The sequence below is a fragment of the Botryllus schlosseri genome, chromosome 1, assembly GCF_051294905.1.
Source record: "Botryllus schlosseri isolate E-star chromosome 1, Bs_hap1, whole genome shotgun sequence".
Classification (NCBI taxonomy): Eukaryota; Metazoa; Chordata; class Ascidiacea; order Stolidobranchia; family Styelidae; genus Botryllus; species Botryllus schlosseri.
This window is the reverse complement of record NC_137236.1, coordinates 36,958,841-36,985,998: the sequence shown is the minus strand read 5'-3', so window position 1 is coordinate 36,985,998 and position 27,158 is coordinate 36,958,841. Positions and strand designations below refer to the sequence as shown.

General features: G+C 41.3%; 2 protein-coding genes and 2 long non-coding RNA genes across 4 annotated transcripts in view; 2 read left to right on the top strand and 2 right to left on the bottom strand.

Annotated features, from left to right (window-relative positions):
- LOC145448840 (uncharacterized) overlaps window positions 1-2,080 on the top strand; it is a 21,883-nt gene extending 19,803 nt beyond the window's left edge. Inside the window, exon 6 of the long non-coding RNA XR_013918034.1 lies at window positions 1,720-2,080. This is a non-coding gene — a long non-coding RNA (uncharacterized LOC145448840). The remainder of the gene's footprint in view (window positions 1-1,719) is intronic.
- LOC145436101 (actin-related protein 10-like) overlaps window positions 1-27,158 on the bottom strand; it is a 126,603-nt gene that overhangs the window by 67,133 nt on the left and 32,312 nt on the right. The window lies entirely within an intron of this gene.
- Window positions 15,800-16,828, top strand: LOC145448821 (uncharacterized). Its single transcript, XR_013918033.1, has 2 exons — window positions 15,800-16,500; window positions 16,570-16,828. It is a non-coding gene; the product is annotated as an uncharacterized LOC145448821 (long non-coding RNA).
- On the bottom strand, window positions 16,984-18,638 carry LOC145448812 (uncharacterized). Its single transcript, XM_080327264.1, has 3 exons — window positions 17,892-18,638; window positions 17,548-17,831; window positions 16,984-17,298 (listed from the first exon to the last, which is right to left on the bottom strand). The coding sequence occupies exons 1-3, from the start codon at window positions 18,006-18,008 to the stop codon at window positions 17,121-17,123; spliced, it is 579 nt and encodes a 192-aa protein (XP_080183390.1). The 5' UTR covers window positions 18,009-18,638; the 3' UTR covers window positions 16,984-17,120.

Genomic DNA, 27,158 nt, shown 5'->3' with positions numbered 1-27,158 from the left:
TCGTTCATATTGGCAGTGATATTTATGGGATTACGCCCGCAACTGGTATATTGGACATAGAAACCAAGGTGAATTTATGTATTTTCGTTGTCTGCTGGTCGTTTTTATTTCAGATCACCCCGGACTACCACAGCAAAATGCATTTCTGGGCTGCATCAACGAATTGTAGGCCTACATATGGCGATATATTTAGAATCTCAACCTAAAGGCTTCTTGTGAGAATTGTATCCTGTTGAAGCAGGAGATGGAGCTAGTAAGATTCAATATGGCCAATAGAAACTTGCCGCATACATACTGTAACAGCATAGACCACCCAATACGATATAAAGTCACCCATCTTACAATTTGCAGCTACAAGGCCGGTGTCAGGAGAAAGATGAAGAAATTGCGCGTTATTATTATGATTAAAAGTTTATAGAGTCGCCGCCCTTATCACCTGTTTAGGTCTTGTGTGCCACGGAATACAGTGCAAAGAAATTCAGGGAGAAAGACGAAGAAATTGCGCTGTTGAAATCGCTGGTAATGCGAAATCATTGTGAAATTAATTGTAGCATTTTGACGATACAAATACACAATGAAAACCAAACAAGATACCCAAATGTGATTAATAGCGGAATTGCACAATTTATGATCGTTTTGGAACTTGGATGTAAGCTCGGATAACAAGGAACAGATGGAGAAGGATAGGAAGGTTTTTTCAACAAGGATCAGATTCAGGCTTTGAAAAGAGAAGGGCAGGCCTCTGGATGCAGATGGGCCGGTGATACATTTATGTCAGCACTGAAAATCAGGTTTTCATTTGGAAAGCATGGGTAGTTTTTGAGCTCCAACAGTGCTTCTATATCGAATGTAAACATTCGATGGTGTAGATATCTGAGTAAATCCTCTGATACCACGAACATTTTTATTAATTTTTTAATATGTTCTCGGCAAAAAATCACAAACAAAATATGCGACGGAATCCGACCCGAATACGCAGAAATACAACAAAAACAACCGCCGATACCCCTGTCCGCCCGCGACAAACGCGACTACACGCGCCCCAATACGGACCGGGACGGGGCTCGTTCACTTGAGGACCAATTCTACTACGTCCTTATGGAGAAAATTGATTTTTGGTCCGAAAGTGAACGAGCCCCGTAGGTTCGTCAATTAGATTAGCGGACCTGGACGCCTCTGCATTACCTTTTTCCTAGAATTCATGATCATTTCCTATAGAGAAAGGTTCAAGCGGGTATTTATGTTAAAAACAATTTGTTTTTCTCGTATAATATCAGTTTCAATATGCATATTTCCATCACAGTCCCGTGAATTCAATAAATTCATTTGCGCATATAGAAACTGGATTTTTGACGGTCCGGAGTTCGTGGACGGGTTTTAGCTTCGAGCTAACGGATCGGAATCTTCGAGGAAATGATCGAGTCGAGTCGAATCTAGTAGAACATCAACGGAGGTATTTGGCATTATTCATGTAGGTTAGAAAGGGGACACTGTGGATATATGTAATTTATTTTATTTGTGTGTGCATGCCGCTTCCTTTGTAGGCCGAGGCTAGAGTGTGACCGATTAACTTCATAGCTTGTTTCGAATTCCCGTACATACACTACAAAAAAAAATAAGACAAATTTGGTCTCAATGTCTCAAATCGATTTTTTACAAAAAAAAGTCTTAAAGACCAATTAGTCTTACCAAGTACTTTATGTCTCAAAAGTAAGCCAGAAATTGATCGAAAATAGTAGCAGTGCCTCGGGGGCATCCTTTTCAGTGTTAGGGGTCTGAGCGGAGGAGGGGAAGGATGAGAGAGACCAGAAATTGCAGTGTTGAGATGATCCTGTACTAAGTTTACAAGGTATTCACTAGATATAGTTATCAAGGTACATGCCACTTACTACTCACATGTACTATTCATATCAATATATATATGGTTGTCTGAGTCGAAAATAGCATTTATGGTGAGTGGGTGGTAAAATGAGACCAAATCATCCTCATTTCTTAAATTTGAGACCAAATTTGTCTAATTTTGAGACCAATTTGTCTAATTTTTTTTGTAGTGAAGTAGACCACGCGTGCTTGATATACAAAATTTCCCGAGGGCCGGGTTCTCCGAGGTCCGGGTTCTCCGAGGGCCGAGTTCTCCGAGGGCCGAGTTTGTAAGGCCGGGTTCTCCAAGGTCCGGGTTCTCTGGCAATCGTCATAACAACTTTCTACGCGCGACACTTATTGGTTATAGTACCTAACACACTGGACTTGAAAATGTCACACTAAAACCATCTACTGGAGTATGGAACCCTTGAGCGGAGAAAGAAATTAGCTTACAGGTAGATTTTTGCGCAACCGATAAATTGATGGACACTGATTTCTCATATCATTTATTTTAGCAACTTGGCTCCATCGTATGTGGAAAAACAGCAAAAAGTTCATCAATAATCAAGTGGCCCTTGTAATCATTCGTTAACCGAATATTGCCCTTTGGTAAAAAAGGTTGGACTTGGACACCCTGTTCTACACTACAAAAAAAAATTAGACAAATTTGGTCTCAAATTTAAGAAATGAGGATGATTTGGTCTCATTTTACCCACTCACCATAAATGCTATTTTCGACTCAGACAACCATATATATATTGATCTGAATAGTAAATGTGAGTAGTAAGTGGCATGTACCTTGATAACTATATCTAGTGAATATCTTGTAAACTTAGTCCAGGATCAACTCAACCCTGCAATTTCTGGTCTCTCTCATCCTTCCCCTCCTCCGCTCAGACCCCTAACATTGAAAAGGATGCCCCCAAGGCACTGTTACTATTTTCGATCAATTTCTGGCTTACTTTTGACACATGAAGTACTTGGTAAGACTAATTGGTCTTTAAGACATTTTTTCATAAAAAGTCACTTTAAGATAATAAGATAAAAAATGTCTTATTTTTTTTTGTAGTGTAGGCAAAAGTGGGTCAGTGGGTGGGTGCTAGAGTGGAATTAGTGGCAATATCACACGCAATTTTCTGTTCAATAACTCAATTCTTCCATGCAATCAACCCTTGTCGCGTGCAGCTTATTCTACAGGGTTGGTGCGATTACGTTCCCAATAAGGTCAGTTGAGCTGCTATAGGCTACGTTCACAAGACTTTCAGTCCACGGTTACGAGTTAGTGTAATTTGATTTGGGGGTGAGGAGGGTCCTTAGGTTGAGGCTCGGGTCATTAGATTATGGGTTAGTGTAATTAGATTTGGGGGTGAGGGTCCTTAGGATTGAGGCTCGGGTCATTAGATTATGGGTTACTGTCATAAGGGGGGATAGCGTAGTGGTGTGCGACCCCCGGACAGGACCCTAGTCCCCAACCCTTCCTCCTAATGCCATAAACCCTCAACCGTGGACTGACCTCATATTGAGCGTAGGGACTGACCTTATTGCGAAATAATCACAGCAACCCTCCTCGTGAGTGGTACTGAACTAAGCTCTGAGCTACTGACTGACAATTTTCTATAATATTCACGATATTGTTGCTATTGTAATCACATCACGCGGCCAACACTAAACGGCGGACCGTAAACAAGGCGTAAATTACAATGCTGCATTATCGAATGTGAAATTTTCGGCCTCGATTCGACAATAGCTTTCGGTCAAGGTGAGATTCAGTAAATTCTGCGCTCTGAATGATAACATTTGGATTGCCAGAAATCCCACAGTCGCTGCCGTAAAACAATTCTGAATCATGCCTCAGCGAAGCGGAACGAAACATCAAAGTCGGTCGTTGCCATTCCATGTTTACATATTATATTATATAATATTATAATATTGTTATTATATAGCTAAGTGGTTTTTACATTCGATAGATAAATTCCAGAGATGAGCGGATTTGGGATTTCTATTACCTAGTGCAGAGGTCTCAAACGGGCAACTCTAAACGGCGGACCGCGGAACAACGGAACATGTAATACTAAACGGCGGACCGAGCGGAACTGCGGACGGAGCGGACCATAAGAAAATAGTTCAATACTAAACGGCGGAACAAGCGGGCCGCTGAACTGGCGGAACTTGCTACACTAAACGGCGGACCGAGCAGACCATAACAAAATAGCTCGATACTAAACGGCGGAACGAGCGAACCGCGGAACCGGCGAAACTTGCAATACTAAACGGCGGACTGAGCGGAACTGCGGACCGAGCGGACTACTACAAAGACCACAATGTAAACAGCGGACCGCGGATCAGGCGCAACTCGCAAATGTCGCAATACTCCAAAATTCTGAAAGGGTGCCTTTCATTTTGGCGATAAGGAGCATACCGAACATAAGGAGATCTTGTCTAGGGTAACTATTGGGTGTCTTAAGTGTGGCAACGTAGTACCATTATAGAGGATGTAGGATGGAGTGACGACCCATTGTTCTCCGTTTAGGCTGGCTGCGCTTGAGTGATTAGGGACGGCGAGCGTCGCCAAGGTAAATAATATCAGCTGTAAAGCTTGTGGGATGGCATTTTCTTGTAATGTTAGACGATTTTTTTCGGGATTTAGGTATTCGCCAGGTCTGTTCTCATAACACAGGGGTGGCCAACCTTTTCAGCCAAAGGGCCACATTCGAATGACGAATTATGGCGCGGGCCACTAGCCGCGCGAAGCGCGAAAGAATTTTGAAGTTCGTAGGTCAATATTATTGTCACTAGACTATATTGCGGGCCTGCTGTATATCGCTGGGCTTATTCTTAAAAGGTCAATGTCAGCTGAAGGTACGAGATTATATTGAGTAATTAGATGAAAATTTCGCTGGCCTATAAAATTCAATTGTCACAGTATAGAATGTAAACATGGAATGGCAGCGACCGATTTTGCAGCTTCGTTCCGCTTCGCTGAAGCTTTACTCAGACTTATTTTATGGCAGCTACTGTAGGATTTCTGGCAATCCAAAAGTTGTCTTCCAGAGCTCAGAATTTACTGAATCTGGTCTTGATCGAAAGCTACTATCGCACTGATTCCGAAAATGTAAATAAAAATATGATCAGGTACTGAACCGATTAGAATTCGCCCTCCAAGTCTGAATTATCGGCATTGTCCGAACAATCGAAGAGCCGCAATGGGTCATTGTTATGGTCATTGTTTTGCGGTTATCCGATTGTTCTGAACAATGCAGCTTTTAGATGTTGAGGGTGGTTTTTCATCTCAGTACGGTGCTTCACCATATTTTGATTGATATTTTCGAAATCAGTGCGACAGTAGCTTTCGATCAAGACCGGATTCAGTAAATTCTGAGCTCTGGAAGACAACTTTTGGATTGCCAGTAATTCTACAGTAGCTGCCGTAAAATAAGTCTGAGTAAAGCTTCAGCGAAGCGGAACGAAGCTGCAAAATCGGTCGCTGCCATTCCACGTTTACATTCTATAGTCACAGAAATGGATTGCAATGATTGCGTCGATATGTCTGGTGAAGAGCAAATCACAGGAGAATCACTGGTAGACCAACATTGCTTCTTCACATGTTTTGGCGATAACCAACATTCGTCTGCACAAATAATCTCTTCATTTAGACCAGTGGTTCTTAACCTTGCCCACAGCGCCCCCCAGGGGGCGCTGGTGATCTTGAAGGGGGCGGAAACGCTCAGGGGGCGATATGGGGGGGCGCTTGGCTCAGGGGGGCGGTATTGGGGGCGCTGGAGAAAAATGGCTTCGCAGTAGATGATGTGGTGATAGGACATATCCCTAATGAGTATTCAGAGCAAATTAACACCGAAAACTTCGTCACATATAGCCTTCAAAATACATATAGGTTCAATTGTCCATGGGCGCCTAAATGACTGACACCGAATGTTCCTGTGTTGGCAATCTGAACCCCAAAAGACGAATTCCATATGGCAGGGAAAAATTATATGTCAGTGAAGAAATACCAATTTGAAATCGTGTGCGTATTTTAGTTTAGTACGATTTGGCGACAGGGATATTCCTGTTAGGCGATATCCCCGTTGAGCGATTCTATATTTTTTGATATTGCAGACACGGGGTCACGAAATAACATCATGCAACGAAGTCATACCAACGGGTTCGCCCGCCCGAATATGTTTAATTATTAGTAACGGGCCCTACAGTTTCCAAGAAACCTCACAATGTTCGCTTTAAAGGGGCACTGCACTCAAAAAATGATGTGGTCTCAAATTGAAGGGCAGATCGAAAAAAAATTTTTGGCCGCAGCCGTTTTCTTCAGAACGCCACCGTAATGGAGCTGCAATTTATTGAAATTTCCAGAGTTGCACCCGGCTGCAGCTGTCGCGGCTCCGGGTAATTTCTTAACCCGTTACATTATAGATAACTAACCTACGGATAGATGGGCAACACGTGATTCACGGTCGAGAGCCCAGATGCCGTCAGATTTGTTGTCGCTTCATAGCATGTTGGCCAGATTGACTGTTAAAAATGCAAGTATGTTTGGTGCAGATAGGATATAGGGCAATCACAACAGGTTATGTAGTGATACAGTACATAGCCACTGGCGCGGCTATCATTACATTAATATCAGGGGGATATTTCATGAGCAAAAGAAGTCATGATATTCACTCTACTATTAATTGGTTTCATTATTGACTTCGGCTGAGGTTTCCTTTAACTATTTTGGTTTGTATAATCATTAGAGCGGCCATTTTTTGACATGTCAAAATTTTGTCAAAATCGTAGCCAAAAACGTTTTTTGATGCTGAACTACTTGGTTAGGACGGCTAGATCCTACCAGAAATGAAGATAAGAAGTTGGCTACAATTTTAACATAATGTGGTCAATAAAACGCCCTAATAATCAGAGATAGGTTTTAGTATGTATTGCTAAATAAAGAGAATATGTTTTCATAATCCAGGCATAATTAATATGGTATAATTATATTTCGAATTACTGACTGAGGATATCATGTGTGCATAGGGCTGGGTACAATGATTCTCGAATCTGAATCAAGTAGTAAAAGAAGATTTTTTCAAGGTGCCTGTACTCAACAGAGTGCCCCCCAGGCTGACAACAGGATCAATTTCACTTCGTAGTCAGCTGTCAGTCAGCAAGCTTCTGCGCACTGTGCTGTGATGCAGCAACCATACCAGTATTTGGATAGATTTTGCACCACTCTTCAATTTGTGACTTGATGCACTATTCAGTTATTTTGGATTTGACCTGGAGAACTTGACTAATTTCAGATTGGTATAATAAGCATTTTGTTAATTATTGAGTCTTGAACGCTTAGTATGGCAAACACCTGCGCAATACCAGGATGTCACTGGCAGCGTAAATCTAAGGAAAAACGCTCTATCTTCACAATATATAGGCCAGACTTGGCAACGTCTGATGAAGAGCGGAGGCACAGACGTGCTTTAACCCAATTCATATTGCATTGGCGAGATCCGTCCAAAGGTGATAATATCCAACATCTACTGCATAAAGAAACGTAAGTTCGACTTGTTTCTTGGTAGTATCAGCTGTGTCTCAATAATTACTATCTCTACCTTTATAATTGGAAGTAGCCGACATGTTATCCTCTATGTTACCATATTTTATATTTCGCTTCCACTGCTGCAAGTTGTTTTTATTTTCAGTTTCCAGTAGGTCAATGCTACAATATCTTGTTCAGTCCGATCAGTTCTGGATATTTATTATTCTGCTTGAATTATTGTGAAAATCATGCGAGAGTAATACTGTTTCATATTTCAGTGCAGCCATCTGTGATCACCATTTTGAAAAGGACGCCATAATCATATCTGCTGGTGGAAAACGATCTCTTCGTTGTGGAGCCTTGCCAACCTTGAATTTGCCACAAAAATCCCATAGTGCAAAGCCTTCAGTCAGGAAACCTCCCACAAACCGCAGGCATCTATCACCTCGCAGACAAGTTCACTCTTCACTCAGAGCACTTCGAGAAGCTATTAATGACCTTCCTAAAAATGTTCAAGGTAACAGTTATTCTGTAAATAAGTCTTCAACTCATGCTAAGCACTATTCGCAGTATGCAGTTCAGGATTATTTTTAGAGGCTTGGATATTTACTGATCACGGTGCAGATTTGATAGTGGAGAAAAGAGAGAATGTAGAAGAAAGCTTGGTACCAAAACTAAGGTTATATTTTGTTAACAATTAGTTGAGTTTGTCTTGATAATCATACTGATTTTGCACAGAATTGTAATCAACAATGAAGTTAGAATTGAAAGTGTTGCATGCTATGGTTGGCAGCTGGATTTCAAAAATCTTGGAGTATCACAGATAATGCATACAGGGATACTGGAGTGGTTATGCAAGTTCAATCAGACAAATGCTTGATTTTATATATAATATTATTGTTATTTTGTAATTGACTTGAAGGTGAACTGGAAGAATTATCAATATGCTGTGGCTTGCAAGGCGACATTGGCGGAGCAGTACATCATCCTTTTGTCAAATGGAATGGAGCTCAAGTAGTTACTAGCAGCGTATCAAGGTCTCCTGGGTGCTCCATTTTGGGTAGAACTCTCCATTTACATAATATGATTGCGGTGTATGATGTTTAGTACTTCAGGGAAAGGTTGGCAAACTAAGAGTGCATGTCGAGCATGTGCAAACTTTCAATTGAGATGTAGTGATGCCATCGAAGTTGATGTCTTGGTTGACAACACAGAGGTAGTTCCATTAAAGATATAATTGCTGTATTGTAGTGAACAACTTGTTTTACAGGAATCAAGTCAGCAAGAAGCAAAAATTGTGGAGTGGCAGAAGTTATTCAATTCATGCCAACAAGCATGCAGCTCAATGAACAAATTTGCGCGACGTTACCATCCAGACGTCATTCAATGGGCCGTTGAATTATTTTCTAGGTCTCCTGTGGCCTATAAATTCATCAGAGAGACCAATGTCTTGATCTTACCGTCAGTCAAGACAATCCGAAATTATAGGTAAGCATACTATGAATTCGAAAATGCTTTAAAAACCATGCCGTAATATATCAAAGAAACTATATCACTCCCTCCTGTGGCATCAACAAAGCAGCAGTTACTGAAATCGATCGGGTGATGTCTACTTACAAGAAACTACCATGCTATATTACCATTGATGAAATGAAAAGTTAGTGCAATGGTTCATGAACATCGCCTCAACTTTTCACTGTATTATGTTTCTGTGACTAGTCCGTGAAAATTTAGTCATAAAGGATGGAAAACTGGTGGGATTTGTTGAGTCACCAATCACAAGCAGAAGTGTGATTGCAAGTCACATATTAGGTATGGTTATGATGTAACAGTCGAGCATTTCAAAAAATCAATCCTTAATAAAAAATATTCAGTTTTCTATGTCCGAAGTGTCAAAAAGGAGATATCATTACCATTGGCATGGTATCCAACACACCACTTGACACCTGACGAATTGGCATTCTTATTCTGGGAGATGCTGGATGAATGTGAATCGAGAGGGCTCAACATCCATGCCCTTGTCGCTGATGGGCTATCAGTCAACAGGAGCTTTTTCAAGGTGATTGCTGGGACAAGGAAGATTCCATTAGATGGACTTTTTACTGCTCCAAATCCGTACGCTCCTGAAAGGCCAATTTTTCTATGCTCCGATCCTCAGCATCTCCTCAAGGTAGCTTTACCTCATAATTTTAGATCATATTATTGTAGTACGGTGAGCACTACCATACCCGATATATTCTTACATCCCAACAGACCACACGGAACTCTCTCTATTCATCGAAAGCAGAGGGAACTCGATACATGAACATGAATGGGAAAGGGCAAGATATATTATGGACGGATATCCAAAAACTGTTTGACATGGAGTCGCGCAGCCTGGCACTTTACCAGTCCGGATTGACATTGGCCCATGTTAATTTAAATCCAAGATCTAAAGTAGGCAAAAAATATGTTAGACACCCCTGGTCTAGATCAGTGCTTTTCAACCGGTGAGCTGTGGCCCACTTGGGTCACGAAGACATTTTAAGAAACGATGATGTATCCCAATTTGTAGATCTGTTTTCTACCACGCAAGTCGAAAAATGTCAAAATATTAAACGTTTTCGCGAAAGGGTGTCTGGTGGGCCACGCAATGAAATTTGGATGGAAAGTGGGAGGCGAATTTAAAAAGGTTGAGAAGCACTGGTCTAGATAATGCGCTTGCAAGAATTCACTGGGCTGAGATGTGACCATTTTTCATGCCAGATGAATGTCAGTTTGGCTACGGGTGTATTGAGTCACAAAGTTGGAAATTGTTTGAAAGGGATGGGAGCAACAGGTACATCTGATTTTGTTCTGATGATGGAAAGGTACGAGTAACGAATTTTCACTTATATAACAAGGGGCTTGATTTTATGACCTAAAACAGATGGTTCAATATCGTCACATGCCGCATTAGTTTTCCGATATGCAGCCTGGACGATGAAAGAATTGCATGGCTGAGTGAATTTGCGGATCGATTATTGAGTTGGAAGGTCAGTTCCTCATAGTTATTATTCAAGGTATTTTCGGGTTATCATGTAATTTTTTAGAAATATGCTGAAAGTCGTGGTGAGCCAAAACGAATAATGGCAAAACCCACGATGGAAGGCCTAATTTTCACGTCTCGCAATATGGTGGGTCTGTGCGATCGTCTCCTTAAAGAAATGCCAAAGTTGGCCCTTGGCACGTTCACACAGGATGTGCTAGAGGCATTTTTTGGAAATTTGGTAAGATCCTTAACATTATTTGGTGTCAGAGCAATGACAGGGATTATGATTGCAGAGGCAAATGGGTAGAAGACGGACAAATCCGGACATTTCACAACTGGCGTATGACATCCATCATGTCACCCAATCGAAAATAATCAAAAGATCTGCAAAGCCTTATGATGCATCTACACAACCCAAGCAAAAGTCATCCAAGGAGTGAATAATATATTGAATATTGAAAACAATAAATATTGAAAAGACTGAGGATGGAAATGTCAGTTTGATATGTTGTCACCAGTACGAAGGGACTGCCAGCTGATATTGGACAATAGCCAACACACCAACGTCAAGGTTTCAGCCGTAGTGTTGGTTTACCTCTTTTTTACATAGGAGGAATCTTTGCATGGCTAGGCAGTATCAACATGCAAAGCAAGGAGACTATGACATCAGGGATATGCTACGAAAATGTATTTTTGTACACTGCTTTCCGGCCTTGATTCAACTTGTTTCCGAGGTGTTAGATATCTGTGGGATTTCCTGGCTGAAAACTTGACTCTCATGATTTTGTGGCACAAAAACTGGCTAATTTTATGATAGCTGACTTCGAAGTGAAATAGCTCCAGTTGTGACTCGTTGATCCATCCTCTCAAACAACTTCTTAGCAAAGCTATGAGAAAACAGTCGTACCATTAGCTTTGTGACGTAAATGAAAAGTTCCTCAACATTTGACTCATCAGCAGCATCAACACACATGTCAGAAACTGTCTGAACGGTTGACCTGAAATATTCACCATGAAGAACTTCATCCGTCACTGCCCGGAAATCTATTTTATTTGCAGTTCTGCTCGCTTCCCTAGCAAACTTTAAATACACATACTGTACGAAGTACACGTAATCCTCAGAAGGATAAAGTAGGGAGTTCGCTTTTCGTTCCATTAAGCGGATAAGGGACCCTTGTGGCATCTTACTGCACAACTGTTCGACAATGCTTAGTGGGAATCTCGCATGAGCCTTTTTCAGGGTGTAGCCAGCTATATACTCAAGTGTCTCATTTTCAAATTGTCCAATTTCTCCTCCAATCAATTTATCTTCTTTTCTCGTATCACCAATTTCTGCAATTTTACGCATAACCTCAAGCAACAGTCGTGCTGGCCGATGGTCTGACGTTAACCTGTCAAAGTATTTATCTGCCTGGAGGCACTCTGTTGGGTACAGAGTGATAATCGATCCAGAATTTGTGGCGGTAACATAATCCGATATGAACTGCTTTACTTTATCCTGCCCGAATGGTGTTAAAACAACTTTCTCATCGAGAGCCTCCATAATTTGCCCTGGTGTTATATCACAATGTGGCTTGCCTGCATCTGACACATGTCCCGGTGTAACACCGCCACAAGTTCTGCTTCCTTTTGAACACTTCGGAGTACTGCTGCTGTCAATAGATTTGTCATCCATATCTACATACAGTAACTCATGGATGATATCCTCAGTCAGTAATTCGAAATCAAATTCCTCCATCTTAATTATGCCTGAATCATGAAAACGTCTTCTCTTTAGGCTATTAATCAATACATATCAAAACCTCTATGATTATACAAACCAAAATAGTTCAAGGAAACCTCAGCCGAAGTCAATATTGAAACCAATTAATAATAGAGTGAATATCATGACTTCTTTTGCTCATGAAATATCCCCCTGATATTAATGTAATGATAGCCGCGCCAGTGGCTATGTACTGTATCACTACATAACCTGTTGTGATTTCCCTATATCCTAGGCTTACCATATATTGAAAATGTAAAAAGAGGACACTTTTTCAGAAATTTGCAGGATGCAAAACCGGAGTAGAACTCTCAACAACCGGTGCATTATACCCACTTTGTGATCGGTTGACTAAAAAAAAAAAAAAAGGCCATCACTTCTGCTCAGAGCTCAGAATACCGTTTTTCTCTCCACATTGCCAGGTGGATGACTAAAAAAAAAAAAAGGTCAGCTTTTCGCTCAGAGCTAAATTCACCGTTTTTCACACCGAAATATCCGCCGGACCGTCACTTCTGTGCTTATTTTCGGCATATCACTCGCAATTTGCTATAAATCTGACCTAAATTTTCAAAAAAGAGGACAAAATCTCAAAAAAGAGGACAATCGGGCGTCCTCCGAGGACACTTTCAAAAAAGAGGACAAATCCTCTTAAAACGGACGTATGGTAAGCCTACCTATATCCTATCTGCACCAAACATCAATCTGGACAACAACCTGCCGCTTCATGCTGTGAAGCGACAACAAATTTGACGGCATCTGGGCTCTCGACCGTGAATCACGTGTTGCCCATCTATCCGTAGGTTAGTTATCTATAGTTACATGGCACAATGACTTCATCGTCGCACTTGCTCGACGCGATTACGCAGTCACGCAGAGGACGAACTTCAGATAGTTGTCAGCCGATGTTATGAAGCAAATATGTCTTACACGCCAAGGTGGTGTAGATACGGCGTTCCACGGACGATATTCAGTCAGTAGATTTTCTATTAATCGGACCTAGTGTATTCTATTTCTTGAGGGCAGGAATAGATCATGTCCTATTCTTATGTTATGTATAAAACATTACCATCACCAATCGGTGTGCCCTCTGAACATTTCAAAATTCAGAGCGGTCATATTTGGTTTCGCATTCAGGTTGGAGAATCATAAGATGAGGGTTTGAGAGTATCTTAAAATTATGGCTTGGGGATTAGTAAGATTACAATATAATGAATATATATGTTTTAGGGTCAGCTGCGGAGTTGTGTGTTGAGGTTAGGTTTGCGTACCGTTGGATTTTGGTTAGGGATGATGAATTTTCCTATACAGTACCCGAACCACCAATTTTGAATGTCATGAATTTTGTCATGTTCATGGGGAACCCTGACTGGTGATATTCGTGTTGTGGATAAGAAATTACTGTTACCCTGAAAAACGGCTACAGCATAAAGTGCTTTTCAACCTGTGTGACGGTTAGTACTTGTGCGAACGTCCTCCTTTCCCGAATCCAAAATATGATAACCCTACCTTGTAGAAAATAGTGTGCGATGCCAGTGTTGATTTGAATGCAAAGTATTGGAATTTCGGCACACATTCATATAGCGTTGACATAATACGTCGATTTAGTGGAAAAGTGATATTCTTGCGAGTGAATATTGTTCATGGGTTCGCCCTTTAAGCTTCGAAAGAAATAAGTGCACGATACCCGCAGAAAAAGTACCAAGACCTTGAGAACAGCGGAAGTGCGATATCTGTGATTTTTCTACTGCAGTGATTTTAGTATCTGATTACTCAGCAATACGATACACTAAATGTGAAATAATGACGCTCTGTACCTACAGGAAGGTCTACAAATACAAAAAGTGATAAGCTTTTCATTTTCTTTTTGTGTGATAAATTCCAGCTGGCTGGTGCGAATTAAATTGTTTTTGAATGGAGCCCAAAAAGGTTGAAAAGCACTTGTCAACGGTATTGTCTTGCTCTACTCAGAGTCTTCGTAATAGTATATAGAATATACATTGACATTATAGCAAGCTGCAATGACATGGAGAAGTTGTGCCGTTACATCGTGTGATGTCAAAAGGAATGACGAATCGCATACTCTTCATAAAATTCCTTCTGAAATTGCACTAAGACGACAGTGGTTTAGTGCCATAGGAATCTCGTCGACCAAGATACAGCAGAGAAATATTTTTGTATGCAGTAAGCATTTCAAGAAAAGCGATTTTATTCGTCATCGTAAAGGAACTAGCAAGCGTCGACGACTTAAGAAGGGTTGGTGGCAATCATCTCTAGCAAACTCTTGTGTATATTTATAAAATGTTCCTTTGTATTTATTGACAGAAGCTGTACCTTCGTTGGATCTTACAAAGAAGTTCCATAAAACCAAGAACGTAACAGATCACAAATTGACTATAGTTTTGAAGGAAGATCAATCTTTGGAGGAATCTTGTCAAGTATGGCTGCATTTGCTTTTCCCTAAGACGTGTTGGATTGACTTTTGGTCCTCTCTGTTTAGTCATCTGACTCGGATTTTATGGGCTCAACATGTTCGAAATTGATTGGTGGGAAGCCCACCAAGTCTAAGGCATTGGTGGGTAACTATATTTAAAGTTCCCTATATGCATTGTATAACTTTTATCTTGACAGACGGTTGCGAAAACAACAGCAATTGAAGAATCTCCAGTCACTAAAACTCCAGAATCTTGCAATGTAAGTCCTTGTTTTCAATTTCACATGACAATGATTCCATAGGGATTTGCAACGTTTTTATTCAGTCATCGGATTCAGATTTTATTGAATCGAAATCTAGTACAGCCATCAATAAAAGACCTTCCACGCAGAAGCTTCAAGTAAGTACACTTGAGTTAATTGATTTAAGAAGGTATACTTGCATGAATATGTGTGCATCGTCTTTATTGTGCAGTCATTGGAATTGCATGAAAAAAGGCTTCGTCTAAGATTGCGGTTGGTGCACTTGCACAGTGACCCCAATTTGTCCACTTGATGGTTATTATTTGACAAATATTGTAGATTGCGGTGAGAAGAACCTCACGCGAACTTCTTGCTGGTGCAGCTACTGAATCGAGTCATGTAAGTAGATATCCCATATCATACTGTGCGTATTAATATCTTCAACATATTTCTATTCAGTCATCAGACTCCGACTTCACGGCACCAGTTTGCCGTCCATCCGGCAATACAAAATCGCCTGTGTTCAAGGTGGTGACGGGTATACCAACTTTCTACAAAGTCACGCTAATGTGTTCCACAACTTATTTCTCGGTAGACTCCAATAAAGTTGAAAGAACCAAGGAGAACTCTTCCTGATCCGTTTGAAAGCCCCGTTGCTAAACGTAGGAAAGGTGATTGTGACGTGAGATAGCCCTGCTACTTTTCTAATCACAGTACATCTAAATAACAACCCATCATTTTGTTACCAAGGACTTCAGCATTACGTCGTCACTCAGCACTATCGAGCCTCTTTCAAATGTTGAAACAAGCCTGTGTAGTGAGGATGCGACAAACAGTCAACAAATTGATGAAAGTAGGACAATTCTGGTATTTCAACATTTACTTCGATACGCATTTAGCAAGTGTGAAGTAAGTCATGTTGCAGCACTTTGTGCCATGTGCATCTTCTTTATGTACCTAGGGTTGTCCATAATTTGGAAAATCGTACAAATCCTCGGTTGTAATGTCTTATTCGATAGATTATTGATAAAAAACGACACTGAGCCTGAAAGAAGCTCACAGAAAGGCCGTTTAGATTTCGTACAAAGCGTTTGAAAGTAGCTGCCGAAGAATGGGCGTGCCACCGACCATAGAACGGCGAGAAGACTAGTAATCAAGAAACCACGGCTCTTGATTGGATAATCGGCTATGCTTCAATGACCACGTCAGCAGCAGCTTGCTGATTAGGTGAACAAGGAGTCTGCTACTGGCGGCGATTCTGAAAGCGCATTGTATGTAGGTTGACAGATAATGATTTAGGATTGATTAAGGGTATGTTGAGGTACGAAATACATGATGAACAAACAACAGCTGCTTCACAAAAACGTCTAAAGCATGACTGCTTTATTGTGAAAGAAACCGCCGTAACCTATATGCCTTGTTTTCAACGAGGGAAAGCATAGGCGCTTATGCAAGTGGCGACGGATTCCTAGTTTCAGAAATGATATATCATTATTGAATACAAAGATAAAGATAAAGGATCATTGGAAGTTTATCACAACGTCATATTGAAATTTGCACCTAAACGTCTTCATTTTACTTATGACACAATGCTTGCACGAACCAAATTGGCTGTCCTGGACCACAATGAGAATGTTGGTAGATTTCAGGCGGTGACACGAGCAGGTTTGCTGTGCAGATGAAATGTTTGCAAGTCAAGGTACTTAGTTACTTACTCTATATTTGTTTAAGCAGGTGCTGCACGATACAAAAAAAGTTACTCTCGGTCAGCAAAAGAGTGGATCTTGAAGAACATGTATGAAAAGAAGACAAACCACTATGCGAGAGAGCTTTTGAGGCGAACTACTGAGAATCGCACTGGCATCAACTTTCCCAGTAACATTTCAAGAAGTGTGCATCCAGTCAGCATTGCACCAGAACCAGCCCCCTCTAAAGAGGAATTACTTTCAAAACGTCGTTCTAGAACGTGACTTACTTACAATACATCCCTATCTCAGAGTTGAATGGCATGTGGTGCAGTGCTGCGTAGCTTACTAGCTCAATTTCATTCTTCCACACTGCCTGACTGCCCCGTTGTAATACCCTGGCTATATAGTCGGCTATATAGTCCTCGGATGTTTCTTTTTTATTATTTATTTTAATAAATAACGAGCAAGCAAAGTAGTGATGTATCAGGCACAGCAGCCATTCGTGGAATATACAATGCAAACAGTTCCAGTTCACTGTCTAGTAATACAGTAACAGAACTGATTTCGACTTATATAGCATAGCCGCAGTATTATCAATCACAGTTCGTTTTCTATCGGCCATTTGAAACCGACATACAGTCCATCATTACTAGGGTACTTTTTCCTTATAGCAGTCACGATGCAGGCTGGCAAGGGCATCCTGTTTTTGCTACCCAAAACGTCACCATCAATAATCCATTCCAGTGTGTGTCGATAAGACACCAAGCGATATTGTCTGCAATTGGAAAATATCAAAGTATATTGCAGCAATAAAAAAAGTGCTGATAAGTAATAGCAGCATATATATGATGGAGAGTATAATGCTCCCAATTTATAAAGTGTAGGCATTTATATAAAAGCATGCGAGAAAAGGTAAAGAATGCAGGAAATTGCCGTTTATATCCAGGAACCATGACAAGTCCCAAGACCCTGTCGCATACATATAGGTCCAATAATAAACAACACAAAATGTTCTAGGACCCACTTGTTAGAAAGCCTTCTGCCAGGACCATGTGGTTGATTGTTATTATTCCAATTTTTTCTGTTCACTTTGAAAAACGTTTCAAGAATGGAGGGATGTATATGTAGGAGAAAATCGTCATGTTCTGTTATGCAAGTCGACCCTCCATTCCCCAGAAGCTCCATTATTTGTTGTATTTCCCTGCAGCAGACGCGCTCGTTCTGGTTTGTCATGGATGCACAGTTCAAGCAACTGCACCATTCATTGTTGTCAAGTGTCCGAAGTTGACTCTGGTTTTCTGACGATTCCTTTAACCAATACAATGAGATTGATAAATTGCATTCAAGAAAGACAGGTACAATACTTACAGAGACATGAGTTTGTGCTTCTAGAGTTGCAACAAGACGGGCGAATTCCTCCTCTGAATATTGTGGCTCAAATTGATACGGCAGGCTCTCACCATTCACCAAATATCGTGATATCATCGAAATCTTCTACATCTGTATCTTCATCAGAAGTTAATTCATCAACAAAATCTTCTTCCATACCCTTAATAATTTTTAACCAATTTTATGTAAACTACGTGTCAAAGGAATTGCATGAATGAACTGATCGAGACAGAAGATTCGTTTGTGAAACTGAGAACAACAATGTTACGATAAAAATTTCCACAACAATATTGGAACTTTGATGAGAATGAAATAATGATATTTTCGTGTTGATTATCTATACATCTGTGTCTTGAACAAGTAAACTAGACCGTATCAAGATGGTTGCTATGCCATGGGTAAATGATGCAAAATATCCTGTGTCTGTCTCTTCCGCAAGACCACTACTCCAAAAGGTTGTGCACTGTGCAGTCATTAATACATCTTGAAAATGACAGCTGTATCTGCATCAATATACAACTGTAACGGCATCTCAGTATCATTCAACCGGCAAATACTATAGAGTCATGACAAGCTCCAGACACAAATCCTCCTGACCTAAAACCGTACGTTGTGCGCCGCCTTGGTGTGCAAGACATGAGTCCTTCATAACATCGACTGAAAACTATCTAAAGTTCGTCTGCGTAATCGCGTCGAGCAAGTGCGGCGATGAAGTCATTGTGCCATGTAACGGGTTAAGAAATTACCCGGAGCCGCGACTGCTGCAGCCGGGTGCAACTCTGGAAATTTCAATAAATTGCAGCTCCATTACGGTGGCGTTCTGAAGAAGACGGCTGCGGCCAAAAATTTTTTTTCGATCTGCCCTTCAATTTGAGACCACATCATTTTTTGAGTGCAGTGCCCCTTTAAGTTTTGATGAGTCTGCGCACACTTAACAACTCACTGCGCTGACCCTTGGACAACAGTACGTAACGACTAAAAAAAGGTAATAACTCCGGATTTGTTGTGCGCAACGTAGATTTTCTGTGCGCAGAGACCGTTTCAGCACTGCGCACGTTCGCAGCTTAGAGGGAACATTGCACCTCACTCAGCTCTACCGGTAAATGTGTTTACGTGAGCAGAGAGAGGATAAAATTGATCTCAATTTACATGCAATTCCCAATGATATTGACCAATTCAATCATTAATTAGTGAAATTTTTTGCGAGAATACCTGCCTCAGTAAATCGACACCCAATGTAGATACCTAATAGGCTATCAGCAAATAGCGGTCAGCCTATTGGGGTCTGGGAGTGAAGTCCCCCGGAAGTTTGGTTTATCACCCGATAGGGGCCCAGGACCAACGTTTTTTGTTTGGGGGGGGGCTGACGAAGTGCTGTTACGGCCCTGGTAACGAATAATTGTACTTGCGGGCACGCCCGAATACGTTTAATTATTAATTACGTGCCCTTTATTTTCCTATACCACAGCTCACTCAGTGCTACTGGTAAATCTGATTACGTGGGCTGAGAGGATAAAAAGTTTATAGCGACTTATATATGTAATTACCACCTATTCATTCATGCATTATGGAAAATTTTGATATCTAGGGCGACCAGGCCACACAAACTTGGCTTTCCATCAAAATCACGATATGGGGTTCGTGGGGGCGAAGCCCTCAGAAGTTCGGTTTATCACGCTATGGGTGCACAAGGCAATCGTTTTTAGGGGGGTTAACGAAGTGCTGTTACGGCCCTCCCTCTTACTCATTGCCTTTATTACATTTCTTACAATATGAAGTTTGGGGGCGCTGGAGCACGATAATTTTTGAAAGGGGGTGGTGGAAGAAAAAAGGTTAAGAACCACTGATTTAGACTATCATCGAAGAGGCTTCTTGTGAGGAGTGTACCCTGTTGAGGCAGGAGCTGGAACTGGTAAGATTAAATATTGCCGATAGCTCCATAAATTTCAGTGTAGACAGAGTAACAGCTCATATCACCCACTTCGATATAAAATCGCTCCTTACAAATTGCAGCTCCAAGGCCAGTGTCAGGAAAAAGATGAAGAAATTGCGCGGCTGAAATCGCAGGTAATGCGAAATCCTTGTGAAATTCATTAGCCTTTTTTACATTTCAAATACAGAGAACCATGCAAGATATCCAAATGTGATTATAGCGTTATTGCACCTAATTCCTGATCATTTTGGTAGTTGAATGTAAGCTCCGATAAGATGGAACAGGTGGAGAAGGTGATAGGAAGGTTTCTTAACGAGGATCAGATTCAAGTTTTGAAAAGAGAAGGGCAGGCCTCTGGATGCAAATGGAGCGATGACACAATTATGTCAGCATTGAAAATCAGGTTTTCATCTGGAAAACACGGGTAGATAACTACAGGATTTATTTAAGTCTTTGAGCTCCAACAGTATAAATGATCTTCAGATATGAATACATGAGAAAATCCTCCTATCCTCTTCCCTCTTATCGTACGCTCTGTGAACGGGTGGTATCACTGAAGTTTGCTGCTGGAATCCAGAACATAGTCTTGGATTGGATTGCCAAAAAACTAGGCAGCCTGCATGACTGGGACAGGAACTGCATTTTAGCTCTAGATGAAATGCAGCTGTCCCAGAGCGTGGAATTCGACCCCGGATTAAAATCATTTGTCGGGTACGTCAGCCCTGAGTTCAGGTCAGGCGAACGACAAGAATTCGCATCACACGCTTTGTGCTTCATGCTGAAGGGACTTGCCACAAAGTGGAAGCAAGTAATAGGTATATAGTATTTATATATATATATATATATATATGATAGTATACTCGTATTATAAAGCAGTGGTTCTCAACCGCCGGTCCGCGACGACATTCCTGCCGGTCCGCCAGGTATATTACAATTTTATACCTTAATTTCAAGATGCAATGTTAAAGGCTTGCCCGTTAGGGCTGTTCAAAAATAACTTTTATTTTCTGGGTTCCAGCCATTTACTGACCTGCGGAGTCTTAAAATTGTTAGAATTGAACCAAATTTGGTGTGCAGCGTTTTTATGGTCACCTGACAATTTAATCAGTAAATGATGAAAGTTATTTTTGAACAGCCCTATCGCCCATTGATAAAATGAATAAAACATCAAATTTTAAAATGATTCAGAACTTCGTGAGGTAACATTAGGGCTGGAAACGTGTTCGATTTGGCTTTAAGTTCAAGAGGTGTCATTTGACGACATGCGAGCGACAAGTAGGCTACAGAACAGATTCGAGCTGACTTATCGCTAAGCAGCGCAGTTTGCGCGATCATTCGTTTTCAGTTCATTCATTTTGTATAGGACCGTAACTGGGGCACTCCAAACCGCCAAATTGGAGAGGGGCCGAGCTTGAAAAAAGAGCAAAAATTATTTTGCAAATGAACATGAATAATAGAGTATTCTTTTGAAACTTTTTCCAACATTTTTCAATTTCCTTTCGCGATTTAGTGTCGCTAAATGTCTTGCTTATTAGGTGCCCTTCTCCGAGAAATACGCATGATTTATGGAAATAGCTATTCGGCGTCGGCCATTACCACGCCATGACTTACCAACACATAATCAAGCTTAGGCTGACATGGGACTCTGAAAGGTGTGCCACAAATACGGCAGTGAGAAATCCGATTCAGTCATGAATGACCCAACATTTTCGCTATTGGCGCGATTAAGCTCCGTAAACGCTGGGTTTCAAGTATTTTATTCATCCATGTATCATGGGAAAGGAAACATGAAATTGAAAATAATTACATTCGCGACTTAGGTCACCTCGAATATAAATAAATATAAACGGATCAATACCCGCCATTTACGGTGAGCAGAATGAATGTGCTCACAAGTACAGGTGAAAATATCCACCTAACTGTAGGGTCTGGGAGCGAAGCCCTCCGGAAGTTTGGCTTATCGCCCTGTGGTGGCCCAAGACAACCGTTTTTTGGGGTGGGCTTACGAAGTGATTGTTCGGCCCGGATTTGCGGATGGCCGGTATTCGCCGCATTGTATTCGTAGTTGCCAGACTAGCTTATGTGTCTGGTGGCAGTTTGGAATGAGCAAGGTAGCACGACAAGGTGCTTGGTTCGACTCCGTAACGCTTCTTCTTTCGATATTGTCAAAGAGAAGAATATTATTCGAGTTGGCGTGGTCGGTTAGGCCCGCGGCCTTCGGCGCGAAAAACTGTAAAAGACTCTCTGCGGTAGCACGTTTATCTCGACAAGGCAATTTTACCTCGACTCAGCAGACTAGCTACCATAACATCACATGGATGCCGTCATAAAGATAATTTTATGCGATCAAAACTCTATAAATCTCGTCACTCTCTAGCACCATATAATTTCAAAAACGGTTGCATACTTTTGGCTTCATTTCAATTGTGAAAGTTCACCGGTCCGCGAGGTGAAAAAGGTTGAGAACCACTGTTATATAGAGAATACACATCTTAGGGAAAATTCATATTGAATTTAACAGCTTATTATTTCACGGGAAATTCGGTATCTGGCGATCAATTGTGGGAAGTGACAAAAACATTGATCAAAGAGTTGGGTCGACGAGGAATGTTCGTCGCTGCTGTCGTGAGTGATATGGGGCCATCCAATCAAGCAATGTGGCGATCTGCCAAAATCAAAACGGGAAGGTTTGGTGACGATTAGTATGGATCGCCTTTGTCAGTTCAACTAACTGCGAACGTTTTAACCAACTAGAAATCAAGTATCGTCATTGGTTGACCATCCGCATCTTGATGGCGCGAAGCTATGTTTCGTGACTGATGTCCCTCATCTTATAAAAAATTTACGGTCCTCATTTTTATCCTGTAACGCTCTGGTAATCACATTGTGCTGTCATTGAGCTGTTTCTAGAATGTTCGGTAGGAGAGTTGCACGTGGAAGTCTGGTAGAAGGAGAAGTTCTTGGTCTGGCTGGGAGTGTGGCTGGAGGTGCTGGTTGTGAGCGAGTATGTTGGGGTCTGAAGTTGAAGTAGTAGTGCAAGTGGAGTAGGCAGTAGGAAATGTCTGGGGTTGACAGGGCTACTGGGGTGTGTGCAGTGATTTATGTATGTTGTGTAACGTAGTTGGTTGAGTATTATGCCAGTGTATGTTTTGCGGTTTTATGTCGTTATATGAATATATGTATTAAGCAATGCGGATTTGTGTTACCGGTGCGTGCGATCGCGGAAAGGTGAGGTCCCGAGCGCACGAACACGACGAAGTCCCTGTTAGGTTTCCATGCCGTATCAGGGACGCTACAATTGGCGAGCACGCCAGGAGCTTGTTCATTTTCGTGGTTGCCGTACCGGTACATGGTGATAATCGGAAGATTTGTTTCGTATGCATGGGAATTACGACAAGAGACTGGTGATATCGTGCTGTTGGGGAAGGCCGTGTTTATGAACGGGACATTGATTGCCGGAGCCTGCGGAAGGCTGTGTTTATGAACAGGACATTGATTGTCGGAGCCTGCGGAAGGCTGTGTTATGAACAGTGAACATTGATTGATGGAGCCTGAGTATGCTGGTCTTGGCTGGAAGACGACGTGGCGGTCGTCAATGTCACACATTATGGGCGTGTCGGTCGAATGCAGTGACTCGTCGGGTCATGGCTGTGGTGGAGCTGGAAAAGCGCTGTGTTGCTGCGCAGAGGTTACCGGGACCGGGAAATGTCAGTGGGGGTCTCGAGATGAAGACAACATTGGCTAATGTGTCGGTGTCTGCTGCGGCATGGAATCAGGTGTTGCCTTCCGGGAAAGGTCATTGGTGACAGTGAAGGTGCATCTCGTTGAGAGCTGCTTTGATGCGAACAGCTGTGGAATGGGGACCGACGGCCGAGGCTGCTGTGAACTGGTGCGACATGCTGTGATGTGGGGGAACAGTCGGAGAAGTGTAGCCTACTCACGGAATCGCGGGTCGTTTATTGCTTCAATGTGATATTTTATGCAGTCGTGATGATTGATGCATGTTGATTAGGTGATTAAGATATTCTTTTCAGAAAATCTAATCAAGAAAGGGGAGGGTAGTGTAACGCTCTGGTAATCACATTGTGCTGTCATTGAGCTGTTTCTAGAATGTTCGGTAGGAGAGTTGCACGTGGAAGTCTGGTAGAAGGAGAAGTTCTTGGTCTGGCTGGGAGTGTGGCTGGAGGTGCTGGTTGTGAGCGAGTATGTTGGGGTCTGAAGTTGAAGTAGTAGTGCAAGTGGAGTAGCCAGTAGGAAGTGTCTGGGGTTGACAGGGCTACTGGGGTGTGTGCAGTGATTTATGTATGTTGTGTAACGTAGTTGGTTGAGTATTATGCCAGTGTATGTTTTGCGGTGTTATGTCGTTATGTGAATATATGCGTATTAAGCAATGCGGATTTGTGTTACCGGTGCGTGCGATCGCGGAAAGGTGAGGTCCCGAAAGCACGAACACGACGAAGTCCCTGTTAGGTTTCCATGCCGTATCAGGGACGCTACAATCCAATGAGATTTACTTGCTTGAATATGCATTGACAATACCAGATGTCCCATTAACTTCCGCAACGGTATGGTAGGACGTACTAATATTAATATTTTTAAACCATCACAATCATCTCCGCAATTTAGGTTTCTTCATCTTACGTCAAGGAATTAGTCAACTACCAGGAGGGTAAGGAACTGAAAATGGCACCAAAACTTACTCAAAAACACGTCCACCCGACAAAACTGGAAAAGATGAGAGTTTGCACTGCTGCTCAAGTGAGATATCAATATTCGTCATGATATTGCATTTCATGTAGGCCTATAGGCCTATGCATCTGTTGGTTTTGGATATACCATATCATATTTATTCCAGGTACTCAGTCACAGCACCGCGTCTGCTCTACGAGCAATGCACGCTTGCGGTGCTGTTAACAAGGATGCAGAGACAACTGCCTTTTTCTGCGAATTTTACAATAATTGGTTCGATTTGATGAATGTTAGAAGGCCAGTAGAAGGTTTATTTGCCACCTCCGATGCAAAAATACAATCAATCGAAATGGTAATTTGATATTTTGCAATGGCTCATCACAATTATCCACTATAATCGTAATTAAAATCGAAGGCTATCAAAATGACTGCGGACCTCGTATTTTCGAAGCCAGGATGGAAGCCTGTCCAGACCGGGATATTGATGTCCTCCCAAAGCGTCCTCTATCTCCATCAGACGCTGGTAATCGGAGGTGAACTAAAATACCTTCTCACTGGCCGCCTCACGCAAGATGCCGTAGAGAATCTTTTTGCGCAGGTAGGCTATTATGTGGTATTATCTATTCTGCGCTGAAGTAACAGAAATATGCTTGACATTATAATAGTATATATATTTTGCAGATAAGAAGCCGTGGTCAATCACACCCGAAAGCGATACAATTCCGTAACGCCTTAAAACTCATTTGCGTATCGCAGTACATGGGATGCAGCAGAGGGGAGAATTGTGAGCAGGATGATTCAGCGAATTTGATAGATTTTTTGAAATCGGCGGTGGACAACCACAAAAATCAAGAACAGGAGGAGAGACACGAAGTGGAAGAAAATTTGAAGTTACTTGCCGACGCTTGCCTGGACGAAGGAGAAGTAAACGCCCACTATTACGTTTGCGGCTGGGTGATCGCTAAGGAAATCAAGCATTCAGAGTGCGAGAGTTGTCGCTCGCATTTTTCCGTACAGGAACCGGTTCTCCGTTCATCTCACAGTTCTTCAAATTTAACAGTCATACGGTCCTACACTAAGGATGGAAATTTGTCAATTGCAAATGAGGATGAATACTTAACCCACCCGACTCCGTCAATGCTCCGTTTTTTCCGGATTATAGAAACAATTTTTCGCAGTAATATAGATTTGGCGCGGTTCGAAAATTCACCTGATCTGTTAATTTTTGAAAAACTTTCGAAACCAAATGATTTCCCCCCGTGCCACGCTAATGTCGCCTTTTCCAGAATGGCGCTCCGATACATTAAATTAAGACTGCATGCTTATGCAAGAAATGTATCGAGGAAATCGAATGCACACAGTCATGCAGGGAAATTGACCACACGTTCAAATATTAAGTGAGACAAATACTTCGAACACTGCTAAGTTCTTGCCTTATAAGTTACTGCTTTTCTAGTATTTAGGAGCTGATTTTCCGGCCACGATACACGTTTCGCTACTTTTTCGACTGCTATTTCTATACTATGGATTTCTCAATATCATATATAGGCTAGTACTTTCATATTTATTGCTCCTTTATTCATAATGTTCCTTTGTTCGCGTGCTTGCGATTAATGCCATTATATTCGAAGTTATATATAAATATTTGTTATTTCTAATTTATTGCATTTTAATTGTTGTATTATTCGTATTGTCATATTTATTGTCGCTTTATAGTCTTACTGTTTCTTTGTTAGTGTTGTTGCAATTGGTATTCGACATTACATTTGTTATATATAATTGTTATTTATATTATATTGCATTGCTTTTTGATCACAACATCTATTGCAATAACATACATTTACCATAACTTGAAGGGTAAACGTATTATTGCAATGGGTGTTGTGATGAAACCAGTCTTCAAGTTCTGTACCACGAACAGTCATTAATTTTTGCATGTATTCTCGGGTTATAGCTGGGTTCGTTTCAGTTTCTTGGTAATAATAGATTATAAATTAAACCCTGATACTCGGACTTTTCGCAAATTATTGGAATGCTATTTCCATTATGGATCTCCAAATATCATATAGTAAATTGTCATATTGTTCCTTTAGGCTAATCTTATTCTACTCTTTGTTTGTTCTTGTTGTGGCTGTCATTATACTCGGCATTATGTGTATATATATAATTGTAGTTTGAACTATATTGCATTACTTTTTTATCACAACATCTCTTGCAATATTATACATTTGCCATAACTTTAAGACTAAATGTACTATTGCAATGGGTGTTGCGATATGAAACCATAATCTTCAAGTTCTGTACCATGAACATTTCCTAATTATTTTAATATATTCCTGGGCTAGCGTTCGTTTCAGTTTCTTAGTAATGATAAGTTAGAGTATAAATTAATCACTGATACCCGGACTTTATAAATAAAGCGCGAAATCACCCAAAATGTCAATTTCAGTAGAACCGGCGAGCGCGTCTATAGGCAAATTATAGGCAGACGGCAGCAGCTTCTGAGACCAAAATGGCTGACGTCCTACGTAACAATGAAATGACGACACACTGACCTCGCACTTCTTGTCCTTCTATATTCTTTGGCCCACAGTACAGTCGTACTATAGAACAGTGCTCTTCAA